We start from the raw sequence: 14,355 nt of genomic DNA, 5'->3' as shown, positions 1-14,355 counted from the left end.
GGGATCCTCCCAGACCAGGTATCAAACCTGTGTCCCCTGCAATGGCAGGCAAATTCTTAACCATTGTGCCACCAGGGAAGTCCCTACTCTGACAGTTTCTTATAAAGTTAAACATATACTTAACATATGACCCAGCAATTCCACTCCTAGGTATTTACCAAAGAGAAATGAAAACATGTATACAAAAAGACTTTAACACAAATGTTCGTATTAGCTTTATTCATACAGCTGAAAACTGTAAATAGCACAGATGTCCATCAGCAGGTGCATGGATAAATGAATTTAGGTATATTGATATAATGAGATACTATGTAGCATTAAAAAGAATAAGCTGGGCTTCCCTCGTGGCTCAGTGGTTGGGAGTCCGCCTGCCGATGCAGGGGACGTGGGTTCGTGCCCCGGACCGGGAGGATCCCGCATGCCGCGGAGCAGCTGGGCCCGTGGGCCATGGCCGCTGAGCCTGCGCGTCCGGAGCCTGTGCTCCGCGACGGGGGAGGCCGCAGCGGTGAGAGGCCCGCGTACCGCAAAAAAAAAAAAAAAAAAAAGAATAAACTGTTCATACATGCAACACCATGGATGAATCTCACAAACATGCTAAGCATAAGGAAGTCACAAAAGAGTACATACTGTGTGATTTCATATGTGAAATTCTAGAGCAGGCAAAATAATCTGTAATGATAGAAAGCCGATCAATAGTTGCCCGGTCTGCAAAGGAAATGGAACTGCAAAAGGGCTTGAGGGAACTTTTTGAGGGTTCTGTTTCTTAATTGTTGTGATAATTATGCGGATATGTATATTTGTCCAAACTTTAAAAGGGTACATATTATTATTGTAAATTGCACCTCAGTAAAGTTTTTTTTTTAAGTAAGATTTAAGAAGAAGAAAAACAAATGAGGGTTTATGTTCATGTGGGGTATTGGTTGTTCTTTTAACTTACTTTTTTTGTAATGCTTTTATCCGATTTTGGTATCAGAATTATGCTGGCCTCATAAAATGAGCAGGGAAATATTTCTTCCTTTGTTTTTTGAAGTTGATCATTTAAGATTGGTATCAAAAAAAAAAAAAGATTGGTATCGTAGTCTTCTTAATCTTTGAAAGAATTCACCAGCAAAGCTGAGGTTTGTTGTGTGGAGGTTTTAAGTTATGAATCATTTTCTTTAATGGATTTAAAGTTATTCACATTTTCTATTTCTTCTGGTGTTAGTTTTGTTGGTTTAGTCTATCAGCGAAGTCCATTTCACTAAGTTGTCTAATTTATTGGCATAAAGCTGTTCATAGTATTTCCCATCATTTTAATGTCTTCAAGATTTGTAGTAGTATCCCCTGCTTACTTCCTGGTATTGCTAATTAGCATTTTTCTTAATTATTCAAACTAGAGGTTTCTAATAATAAAATTAACCATCTACCTACCTTATGACCCTGCATTTCCACTCCTAGGTATTTACTCAAAAGAGATGAAAACACCTATCCACAAAAATACTTAAACAAGAATGTTCAGAACAGTTTTATTCATTTTAGCTCTAAACTGAAGAAGACTTAAATGTTGATCAACTATAGAGAAAATAAATAAATTGTTGTATATTTTACAATAAAATACTACTCAGTAATAAAAAGAAATGAATTGCTGATATATGCGACAGTATGAATGAATATGATAATACGGTGAGTAAAAGAAACCCTACACAAAAGAACTCAGTGTCTGCTTCCATTCATATGAAGTTTTAGAACAGGCCAATCCAAACTGTGGAGGTAGAAATCAAGAATAGTGGTTGAGGGGGCTTCCCTGGTGGCTCAGTGGTTAAGAATCTGCCTGCCAATGCAGGGGACACGGGTTCGTGCCCTGGTCCAGGAGGATCCCACATGCCTTGGAGCGGCTAGGCCCATGAGCCATGGCCGCTGAGCCTGCGCGTCTGGAGCCTGTGCTCTGCAACGGGAGAGACCAAAACAGTGAGAGGCCCGCGTACCGCAAAAAAAAAAAAAAAAGAATAGTGGTTGCTTGGGAAGGAGAGTGGGAAGGGGTTGACTGGGAAGGAACAGGAGAGAACTTTCTGGGGTTATTGAGTGCTCTATATCTTGATAGCAATATGGGTTACATGAGTGAAGGGGTGTTTTCAGAACTCTCTGAACTGTATCATTGTATATAAAAATATATCTAAACTTAGTTGTACAATGTTGCGAATATACTTTACATTGAACCATACATTTAAAAACAGTTAAAATGGTACATTTTATGTTATGTGTATCTTACAGTTTAAAAAATGTAAGTGGGTGGATGTGATATGAAGGTTCTAAATGGACAAACATTTAAAGTTTATTTTTCCTCATATAATGTGCTGTTTTATTATTATTTCTCTATTTACCATTTATATACTAAAATAAGAATGTAATTTAGAAAATGATGAGAAAGAACCATGTATGAGAAATAATGTTACATTTATATATTCAACAAATATTTATCAAATAGCTACAGTGTGTATAGTTTTTGTTAAGATAAAGCAAACAAGGATCTCCTTCAAAGAGCTCATAGTGTACTAAGCTTTGACTTAAAATATGCAAAAAAAATTTGATTTCACAAAAATAAAGAGCTTTCTTCAACCTACTGTATACCCTTTAGTAGGTTTCTGTAGACTCTTGAAGTTCTAGGGAATCGAGCTTAAAAATCCTTGCCCTGGGGTAAAGCCTGTCACTCTGGTGTTTCTCTTCCTGGCCTTGCTGTAGTTTGCATTGACAGGGGAGGGGTTTATGTTTTGTGCCCTCCCTACATAGCCTGCAGTGATGCTAAAGGACCAGAGAGCAGACTTTCACTGATAATATACCTGTAAGTACTGGGTTGGTGCCTGGCCTAAAGCATTAGTGCATCTAGAACTTCCACCACAAAGAGGTTTAGGGCAGAGTCCAAAAAACAAGGTCAGAGCTCTTGACATTCAGGTAGTAATTACCATCCTCCTTTCCTACTTCTTAGGACTACTGTAACTGAAAGGGTCAAAGGTACTCTGAAAGTGAAGAAAACAAAAGCAGAAAAGCCAGGGGCATGGAAATTCTACCCACCAGTGGGTTTAATGTGCCCACCGGGCAATCGCAAATTAAGTGTGATAATGGAATCACACTACTTTTATTGGTTCTGTGAGGACAAGCGCTTGGAGTACCAGTTGTATTCTATTGGCATACTTGGGTGCTGAGTAAATATTAGTAACTTGTTGAATAGTGCCTAGCATCTCAACTACCATGTAAATCTCTGTGAAGACAGGACATTGTTGGAGGGAATGGTGGTGGTGATGGTAATCTTATTGAGAAAGTGACTACCATGTGACTTTTCTAGCTTGTTAATATCCATCTACCTATGCCTCATCTTTTCATTCTACTTCCCTGTTTGTATCTAATTACAATCAATTCAGTTGCCTGTGTCTCTGAGCAGTTCATTCAGGTTTCTCTTGGTTGAACTGGTAATGAGAATGTTTATGTTCACATCATGCCTAGGTGGAGTTGTATGTAGGCACCATCTAGATTAAAACGGATGCCTTGGGGCAACTGAGCAAGCCGCTGTATGATTCCAGCTAATATATGACACTCTGGAAAGAGCAAAACTATGGATACAGTAAAAAAAGATTAGCGGTTAACAGGGATTAGAGGAGGGAGGGAGAGACGAATAGGCAGAGCGCAAGGGTTTTTGGGGGCAGTAAAATACTCTGTATGATACTACAGTGGTAGATACATGTCATCATAAATTTGTCCAAACCCATAGAATGTACAACACAAAGAGGGAACCCTAATGTAATCTTTGGGTGGACTTTGGGTGATAATGATGTGTCAGTGTAGGGTCATCAGTTGTAACAAATGTATGAGTCTGGTGGGGGAATGTTGTTAATGAGGGAGGCTGTGCACCTGTGGGGGCGGGGGGCATGTGGGAAATTTCTGTACCTTCCTCTCAGTTTTCCTGTGAACTTAAAATTGCTCTTAAAAAGAAGTCTAGGGCTTCCCTGGTGGCGCAGTGGTTGAGAGTCCGCCTGCCGTTGCAGGGGACATGGGTTCGTGCCCTGGTCTGGGAAGATCCCACAATGCCGCAGAGCGGCTGGGCCCGTGAGCCCCGCTGAGCCTGCGCGTTGGGAGCCTGTGCTCCACAATGGGAGAGGCCACAACAGTGAGAGGCCTGCCGTACCGCAAAAAAAAATTTTTAAAAAAAAAAGAGAAACTATTAAAGATTTGTGATACTTGAATATGAATTGATTTTAAAATTCCATTTTTCAAAATCTAGGGTAGGGTTTATATTATATTGCTAATATTATGACATACTTGCTGAAGAGAATAGTTTGTAAATCCTAAGCTGACTTCCTATAACCATGTGTTGAATTTCCAGCGGTGTTGAATCAGACTTTGATCCCTCTTAAGAAGATAAATGCAATATCTGCAGTTTCTAATGGTAGGGGTGTAGGAGAGACTTTCAGATGAAATCTTCAAAGCCAAGTCTCTGCCCAGATAAGAAATTAAAGACCCTGGGGAAGGCAGTTGTTTCATTGTCCTACCTTCTCCCCCCTCCCACCAACTTGTAGGCCTCATTTATTTACCACCACCCCCCCAAAAAAAGAACAAATGAGATGCTATTGTTAAATGCAGTGTGCAGGATTAGATTTGTTTCCTTCCAATAGAATCCCTTTCCTTAATCAGCACTCTTATAAATGGCACACCTGCCTAATTAGAACAAGTTCTAGACAACAGGATACAGTGTGAGCATTTCAGTTAGCTCCACACATTTGATAACTATTGTGACTGATGTTCTTAGAAAGTCTTCCCTTCTCTTCTTATTCCTCTGTGGCTAAGCTTTTTATAATTTTATACTTCTGAATCAGCCTTTGATTGTGGGAATTTATCCGTATGTGGTCATTGATATTGGTTTTGTTTCTAAGTGTTTCCTTAAAAAAGAAGTGATGTATTTATGGATATGTGTAAGGATGCTTTTAAATATTTTTATTAGATTTAATTTACTCGTTATCACTCTTAAAATACAGAAAACTCCCTTGACTGTGACAAGGAGGTAAAATACAGCAGTCACATTCAAGATCTCCATACATTAGCAATAATAAATCCTTTTGCCCTGAGTAATAACAGAAACTCAATTTAGAGCCAGTGGGGATGATATAGTGCTCCCTCACAGAACCAATCACCCACAGAGAAGTATAATGAGCAGGGGAGGTGATACAATAAAACCTATATGGCCAGAGGAAAATTATGGTAAAATTGTTGCCTATGAAAAGTCTTGTAATAAGTATATCTCCAATTATCTTCCAGAAGAAATTATTTAGGCATCTATTCAGGTCAAGATTCATGACAGAAGTGCAAGAATTGCCTTAGAATAAAGCAAAAGGGTACATGAGTGTAGAGAAAATGGCAGTGGACATGCTGTGAACAGAGTTCTGTTGTGCCTGAAGGATCTGAAGTAGCCCCGGGACTGCTGTGAGGGCGTGCTGCTCACCAAACCTTGCAGAGGGATGGCTGCACTGACCACTGTTATAGCACATGCTGACGGGGACAAGATAATGCTCTTAAAATACAAAATGGTTTAGATTATCACAGGAATATACTCTACTTTAGAGTTAGTATATTTCCCAAGACCACAGCTTAAGCAGATTGCTGTAAAGGAAAATCCTGAGTGTGCATGATCCATATCCTAATTAGGAGTGGGCTTCATCTGTTCAGACATATATCAGTTGAATAAGTGGGTTAAGTGGCAAGAAATGAAGTCTATCTCTTTATTAGATAAGTGTCAAGTATAGTGCTGAGGTGGCTAAAAAAAAAAGTATGTTACCTAAAACAACATGAACAGTTTCAACCTCTGTTGTCCCAGTGCTATCTGTTGTACAATCTGGAAAAATAATTCATTACCAATAATAAAACACCAAAGTTTATAAAATATTTGTTAAATAGATTGAACAGATAGATGCTTTTTTATAATTTTGTTACTCTCACTGCAGTGTATTCATCTTTCTTGATTTCTTTTTTTAAATTTTTATTGTGTTATTTCTTGAGAGGCAAAGGGGTCGGTGGTCACAGTTAGGTACTGGCAGCTGGGCGTGGCCCCAAAGCTATCTTGCATACAACCTATAGTGGCTATTAGTGAGTGAGCCCCAATAGTTAATACTTGTGGGAGTGATGAGGCAATTTTCCTCCCAGCTGATTTTAAAATTTTGGTTCCATCTTGTCAGATTAGACCCATGGAAGTACAATTATGTCCAAACATAAGTGCCATTCATTATAAATGGTCAGAGTAGGAAAAAAGCATTCCGATTAGATAGTGATGGGACCCACCTTGCCATGGTTGCTTCATTAAAAATATACATTAAAATAAAGAACAGTAGTCAGTATTTTGGGACCTGTTGAACCAGAGGAGCCAGTTCCAAACCTGAAAGCAGTCTGTTCATTTGTTCATTCATTTATTCCATGAATGTACTTTGAGACTGGAGCTACAACAACTAATCTCTGCTCTCTTATTGTTTAGTAAGTGAAACAAAATAGATGAATGATACATCATATGTCAGATAGTGATGAGTGTTATGCAGAAAAATAAAGCAAGGCATGGAGGATCCAGAGGTGCTGGTGGAGTGCAGTTTTAGAGAGAGTGGTCAGGGATAGCCTTTCTGATAGGTGATAACGTGAATCCAGCTCCAAAGGAAATGAGGGAGCAGCCATGGGAAGCGAAACAGCTAAGAGCTTAGAGTCAGCAGGCTGGGCTCCCTCTGTCTTAATAGCTTTGTGACCGTAGGGAGGCATTTAACTTACCTGTGACACGGAGACAGAAAGAGCCACCAAGCCTATTTCACAGGGTTTGTGTTCGGCACAAGTGAGACACTTGAGAAAAGCATTTTGGTAAAGGAAAGTAGTACCTCGACTTCAAATTTCAGTGTGAGACGATAAGAGGGTATAAATTAAAGAGATAAATACAGCAGAGTCTTAAAACAACCGTTCCATACAGCTTGTTGTGGAGTTATTGAATTGAGTTGTCTGAGCTAAAGTGTAGAGAACATTCTCCAAAGATGAACTGTTTGATACTGGGGTGTACAGGATTTATATTCATCTTTGTTTGCTTTTGTGGTATTATTAGTTTAAGATTTTATAGTTGTTTGTGCTTTTCTTCCTTTGACATCTTTTTCTTTTCTTTTCCTTTGAAGCTTTCCTTTTATTAAATTAGTTACAGGCTTCTTGACTCTCAGTTGAGCATTTTCTACGCTGTTCCTGTACTCCCTGATTAATCCATTAAAAACAAAAAACAAAAAAAATCCTCTAAGATGAATACTTTTCATGGGGGCTCACAACATCCATCTTTTATAGAATAATTCTAAACTCCAGAACAAATTATTTGTACTGATGTTTATTAAGGACTTGAAGTTGTTTGTTTGCCCTGTTTGTTTTTATAGCCAGAGTGAATTTTGCAATAATGGTTAACAATGTTTGAATAGAACCTTATAGTTTACAAAAGTGCTTCACACACTCACTCACATGGGAACTTTAGCAACCCTGGAGCAAGACAAGGTGGACGCTATTGTGCCCTTTCACAAAAGAGGGAACCCAAGGCTCAGAGAACAGAATTTAAATTCAGGACTTTCCATGATACAAGTGTGAATATATGAATGAAAAATGCTGAATTGTTTCCAACACTTGGAATTACTAAAATGGTATGTTTTATAAGTAGATTCAGGGAATTTTGTAGATGACTCCAGGAGAAGAATCCTTAAGGGATTATGGAAAGAGAGGGCTGTGTCTCTGATCATTGTGAGTGGAGACCGTGGAGGCAAAACCCCTTTTGGTGTCTTTGTCAGGAAGAGGATGTGAGCCTGGATGCCCATGGCTCTGATCTGTGTATGAACTTCCTCCCTTCCTCCCTCCCTCCCTCCCTCCGTTCCTTTTTTTTCCAGTTTCTCAGACTAACAAGACTAACAAGCATCTTTTTTTCCTTCAGGGTAGAAATAAAAGTAACCGTATGCAAATATAAAACTTATCAAAGATGTGTTGTCTTGGATTTAAGAATGTTTCCTCAGAAAAGGCTGTCTTATTTTGATATCAAGCGTCCTGAAGACTTTTAAAATCTCTTTTAAAAAAAGTATAATAGAAGCAATGAAAAATTAGAGCTGAGTTGGGAAGGGCCTTAGAAATTATCCAGCCATGGAACCATTAAACTATTTGATCTGGAAAGGACCTTTGAAAAGGTCCCAGATCCCAACTCGTGGGAGGCTCCTTTGTCCACCGTGGCATCCTCGCCATCCTGATAGGGTCCATGCAGTATCTCCATGGCTTCTGATTACAAAGACTGTGTGAGTTCACTTATATGAGGTACCTAGATTACTCAAACTCATGGAGACAGAAAGCAGAAGGGCGGTTGCCTGGGGCTTGGGGGAATGGGAAGTTAGTATTTAATGGGGACAGAGTATCAGTTTGGGAAGATGAAAAAGTTCTGGAGATCTATGGTGGTTGTACAACATTGTGAACATACTTAACGCCACTGAACTGTGTACTTAAAAATGATTAACATGATGAATTTTATGTTTTTTATATATATATATATATATACACACACACACACACATACATACACACGTACACACACACATTTTACCACAGTGTAAAAAGTAAAATAAAGAAGCAAGAAAAAAAATCATTTCGTTGCTGGACAGCTCTGTTGGAAAGTTGGAGTCTAAGATGACTCATTGGGGCATGGAGGCATGGAGAACAAATCTAACCCCTACCCCTGGATGAAGACACCCTGCTTGTCCCCTCCCAACAGTCTCTTCCCAGCCAACCAGCCCCAAGTTGCTTCAGTAGGTCATTTTGTTTTGTTTTACAGTTTATTCGAATCATAATCAAGATAAGGACTATATGTTGTAATTGGCTGATAAGCCTTTTAAATCTCTTAATCTATTGGTTCTTCTTCCATATCTGTTTCTGTCTCCCTCACTCATTCTTTCACCCTTTTAATTTACTTGTTGAAGAAACTGGGTCATTTGTCTTCAAGAGTTTTGGTACTTGCATCCCTCTGCTGTGTAGATTGACATGTTCCTCTGTCCTCTGTATTTCCTGTGAAGCAGTAATTGGATTGAGATACTTTACTTTAGAAATGTTGTAATCCAACTATATAATAACTCATTCTGTATCTTTTTTTTGAAAGTACCCCCAGCTTTTTGCTTGGAAACTTGTAAACATTGAAACAAATAATTAGACAATTGAACGAATAATGTCATGAACATCCAAGTACCTTTATATAGATTCACCAGCCGTTAACATTTGCCACATTTGCTTTCTCTCTTCCTCTCTGCACACACATACACTAGTAATACACATAGGTTTTTCCCCCTGCATCATTTGAGCTCATGTTATAGACATCATGACACTTTACTCCAAAATATTTCAGCACATAACTCCTAAGACAATTCTTATGTAATCACAGTCTAGTTTATGTGTTGTCTGCTATTTAGTGCATGTTACCCTAATTATTCAAATAGTGTTCTTTACAGCCGTGAGTTATTTTTTAAAAATTCGAAATCCAAGCAAAGATTGCAAATTGTATTTAGTTTTCCCACCACTTTAATCGCCTAAATTGGTTCTGCTCTTTTTTGGGTCTTACATGGCATCAACATTTTTTGGAGAGTCCAGGCCAGCATGTCCCTAAATTTGGATTTGCCTGATTGTCTCCTTATGATTAGATTGAGGCTAAATGTTTCCAGTAAGAACACTGCATAGGCAGTGCTGAGTCCTTCAGCGCCATGCTTGGGAGGCATCTCATGTCAGTTTGTCCCATAATGGCTGATAGGTTCGATTGCTCAGTTAAGGGGTTGTCTACCAGACTTTTCCATTGTAAAGGTACCATTTCCCCATTGTAATCAATAAATAATCTATAGCATATTAAAGGTTGCTTTTTTAACAGTTTACAAAACGTATGCCATTGGTCATGGGAGAAATTGGATGGCAGAGATTATGAGCACATTAGAGTTATTACTGCTGATGGAAAATAATTTTTAAACATTGGTTTTTCTTGAGGAGAGATAAGGAGGGGAGGTGGTAAAGGTGAGAAATGGGCTTTACCGAAGACACACTTGTGTTTGAATCCCAGCTCCACACTTGAACCTCTGCAACTTTAGAAAAGCTACCTCACTTCTCGGAGCCTCAATTTCTTTCCTATAATGGGCATAATAATATACATTCCTGGCAGGATTGTTAAGATGATTAAATGAGCTAGTGTATGAGTGGCCTCTAGCCTAGTAGCTGCCCCAGGACCATCACATGGGAGGTGAGGAAGAAATGCTTCCCTAGCAGTTTGCAGAGTTTAAACCTGTCCGTGAGTGTTCGTTCTCAAGATCAGACTGAAATATTCAGGCATGTTGATAAGAAAATGTGATCAACAGGTTAGGTGGTGGTGTGAAATTTCAAAGAAAGGAATTCAGAACTGGGAGATGTTTGGTTCCATTTTCAGACCTCTTAAATATGATTTGTCAGTAGTGGATTTATATAGAATTGAGTTGCCATTGATTCAGTCCTCTTTCTGACTGCAATCCATTTTAATCTATTACCAGGGATTATTTTTTGAAACAGTTTATGTGTAGTCTGATCGAGAATAGTGAATCATAATAATTCTGTGACCCATTTATGTGCATTACTGTAAAAGTTTCATTTCATACAAGTGACAGCTTTTTAAAGTTAATTAGACTCGGCTATACTGAGGTTAGCAAAAAGTGCTTTGAATTATCAATAATTCAGCAGGGCAGACATTTCTGTATAATGTAGTGGTTTTATAGAGTATTGTGAGACAGTTATCCCTAAAATAAATGGTTGTGAGCATACATCAGCATGGTGGGGCTTGCTTGAGTGTGGCGTGAAGTGATATCATCTATGCTTTCTATTATTGAGCAGAGTGTGGGACATCGGTCTTTCTGGCCATGAACTACTAGCAACCTTTGTCCTTTGTGTTACCTTTAGTTAAAAACGAAAAATGAGCATGAACGCTGGCTGATGGCCATGTCTTTCTTACAGCTAAAAATTCATCTGGGAAGGAAAAATGGGATTGCAGATTTGGATTGGTTTCACTGCATGAATGATATGTGACATTTTGTAAATTATTTATCAGTGCAAGGATGGCAGCAATGGCTTGAGCATTGTTATATCAAATGAAAGCAGCAATCCCATTAGTATAAGGACTGGGTTTTAGCTAGAATCTATCAGGGGAATGTTGTCACTTGAAAACCAGATTGTTCTTTTAATTGCTATTTAAAGGAACAAAAGTGTTCCCAAGGTGCTGCAGTTGAGCAGTTGTGAGTAATAACTATGGATCCATAATTATGCAGTGCTGATTATCTGGCAGTTAAAAAATGGTGGCAGGAGTCAGTGACCAGTTTGTTGTAGCTTGTCTTTTTTGGTTTTTCTAATACAGTGTTTTATACTCTGCTTTTTAACTGGGGCTACAAAAACGCATTTGCATAGTTACCTCAGAAAGTGAAACCTGTGCATATTAAAAGAACAAATTAAACCGAAAAATAGGGCAAGATAATGAACACTTATATTGTAAGATGAAATTAACAGTCATAACGAACAATTTTGCAAATGCTTGGTCATAAGGTGAATTCTGGTTTTTGATGACATGTCACATTGAACGTTTGTTGGAATCATTATTACCATTTGAAATATTATTTTAGAGATAAGTGTTTTTAAACTAGCATATGTTTCTTTCATTTATATTCAAATATATTTTTATATAGTTAGCAAATACATTTTGAGTGCCTGCTGTGCATCAGGCAATGTATCAGGCGTTTGGAACAGAGTGGCTGAACAAATGAGGTTTATTTTACGCTGATGTATATTTAGAAAGTTAGGCCTAGCAAAATCTTGTTTTTAATTTACATTAAAAAAATTTGTGATTATACTAAGTTTTCTTGCCCTAAATTTTTGATTCATGAGATTCAAATATAAATACATTATAGTTACATTCAGATGGCTAGCAGACAACATGTGTGAAGCTTGGAATATGAAATAAAATTTTAGTTTTCATACAGTTTGGCTGTTCAAAATAATGTGACCAGATCTGTAGACACAGTCAACTCTTCATTTGGATGGGAATACTAGTGTTGCTGGTACTCATAAATAACAATGGAGGCACTAAAATGTATGCAGATTTATACATTGTTAGAAGCAATTTCCGTAGTGAGAGTTAAAGGGGTGCTGGGGGTTAGACAAATGTTTTGTTCTTTCTTTTATTGAAAGTGGGAATGTCAGAGATTGAGAGTTTGTCTCCTTTGTGTGGCATGGTGTGGTTTACTTTTGAAGACCTTGGTGCCAGAAAGGCCTTGTTAATGGTCTTTTGATCATCTCAAGTGATCCCATAGAATTTTAAAGTTCTTGCTTAGTTCTAATGCTGTTACTATGTCACCTTTTAACATACCAGTATTTTATGTCAAATATTTAATTGATGCATAATAGTAACCTGTACTAAAACATTTGATAAAGTTTAATTAAACAATCTGGTCTGACTAGAAGATACTCATAGACTGTAATACTGAATAGGTGAATCAATTTATAGTAGGCATATAGATTACGGGAACAATTGAGACTTCAAATGAATTCTTAATGTTTATTTCAGGAAGGTAGTGTAATATATAAAGGTTTTAGATTTCATTGGATTAATGAAAATTACTTCTGAGTCTTATACATTACACATAAATGCATTATTCTGGCAATACTTTAGTGTCAAATAATTCGAGGGGTTTTTTATTAGCAGAAAATGTTGATATGAATACCTTATTTCAGCAGTTTTTCTTTGGTAAAGAAATATGTAAGAAGCTTTTGATTTTAATGTTTGTTTTAAATTTTGAAATGGAAAACTAACAGTGTTTTTTCATTTTAATTTTTTTCGTAGCCCCGTGCCGATCCCATTCCAATATGCAGCTTCTGTCTGGGGACAAAAGAATCTAATCGTGAAAAGAAACCAGAAGAACTCCTCTCCTGTGCAGATTGTGGCAGTAGTGGTAAGTTGGTATTTTGTGTATGTGTGTACAATGACTCCCCATTATAGCTACATGCGATTTCTCTCTATCGAAAAAAGTTTGTTATTTAAAGCAATATTTGATAATAGAGTAAGCTTTAAATTTAAAAAGCAAATGCAGGTGGGGGGGGAAGTGTGAGTATTTTAACACTGACATAAACCATATGTCATAAAATAAAATAAATAAAAATTTTTTTTTAAGTTTTAAAATTTATTTATTTATTTATTTATGGCTACGTTGGGTCTTTCTCTAGTTTTTTTGTGGTACGCGGGCTTCTCATTGCAGTGGCTTCTTTTGTGGAGCATGGGCTCTGAGCACACGGGCTCAGTAGTTGTGGCTTGAGGGCTCTAGAGTGCAGGCTCAGTAGTCGTGGCTCACAGGCTTAGTTGCTCCACAGCATGTGGGATCTTCCCAGACCAGGGCTTGAACCCATGTCCCTTGCATTGGCAGGCGGATTCTTAACCACTGTGCCACGAGGGAGGCCCATATATTCATCTTTTAAATTAAGCTTGATTTCATACCAGCATTAATAATTCAACTTGGACTATTCTACATTGCAGGTAAATTCAAGGTAGAGAATTCTAAACTTTCATGCTGAATGCACCTAGAATCACTAGTTTTCTATAACCTGAAGTCTCAATTTAAGATGTTTCAGTTGGAATACATAGTGTTTCAGGTCCTGACACCTACTGGTGAAATATAATATTACAGCCCAGCTCTGTGTGACAGCTGGAAAGGGATGGACAGTATTCTGGAAACCACATTGATAGAATCCAGAAGTCATCAGGCATGAAAGAAATTTATCTTGCCCAGGATAAGAAAGGAAAAGGGTGGTCTATGCAGAAGGTGATGTTGCAATCAAGGAATTGCTGGGTAGGGACACTGGGCCTTTGGCAAATTGCAATACCCAAAGAGCTTTCAAGGTTGCTGTCACCGCTTTTTCTCAGCATAGGATTTTAAGACCGCACCTCCATTATTATAATGGAAATTAAAACTCAAATTGGGCTTCCCTGGTGGCGCAGTGGTTGGGAGTCCGCCTGCCGATGCAGGGGATGCGGGTTCGTGCCCCGGTCCGGGAAGATCCCACGTGCCGCAGAGCGGCTGGGCCCCGTGAGCCATGGCTGCTGGGCCTGCAAGTCCGGAGCCTGTGCTCCACAGCGGGAGAGGCCACAGCAGTGAGAGGTCCGCGTACCGCAAAAAAACCCCAAAAAACTCAAATTGTGCTTACACTAAAAGAATTTGTCTTACCAGCCAATCTTCCTTCCTGTTAAGCAGGTGATAAGTTGCCCAGGTGAGATATATATGGTTATATGTATGTATGTATACATACACACATACACGT

General features: G+C 38.4%; 1 protein-coding gene across 7 annotated transcripts in view; it reads left to right on the top strand.

The window, feature by feature from the left end:
• KAT6B (lysine acetyltransferase 6B) overlaps positions 1-14,355 on the top strand; it is a 226,513-nt gene that overhangs the window by 147,958 nt on the left and 64,200 nt on the right. For all 7 annotated transcript variants that reach the window (XM_082854691.1, XM_082854693.1, XM_082854692.1 and 4 more), the window contains one exon: positions 12,887-12,995. In XM_082854691.1, the coding sequence (XP_082710817.1) occupies positions 12,887-12,995 (109 nt within the window). The remainder of the gene's footprint in view (positions 1-12,886; positions 12,996-14,355) is intronic.

The sequence above is a fragment of the Leucopleurus acutus genome (assembly GCF_964270905.1).
Source record: "Leucopleurus acutus genome assembly, chromosome: 14".
Taxonomy (NCBI): Eukaryota; Metazoa; Chordata; class Mammalia; order Artiodactyla; family Delphinidae; genus Leucopleurus; species Leucopleurus acutus.
The sequence above is the reverse complement of the archived record's forward strand: the minus strand, read 5'-3'. Positions and strand labels throughout refer to the sequence as shown.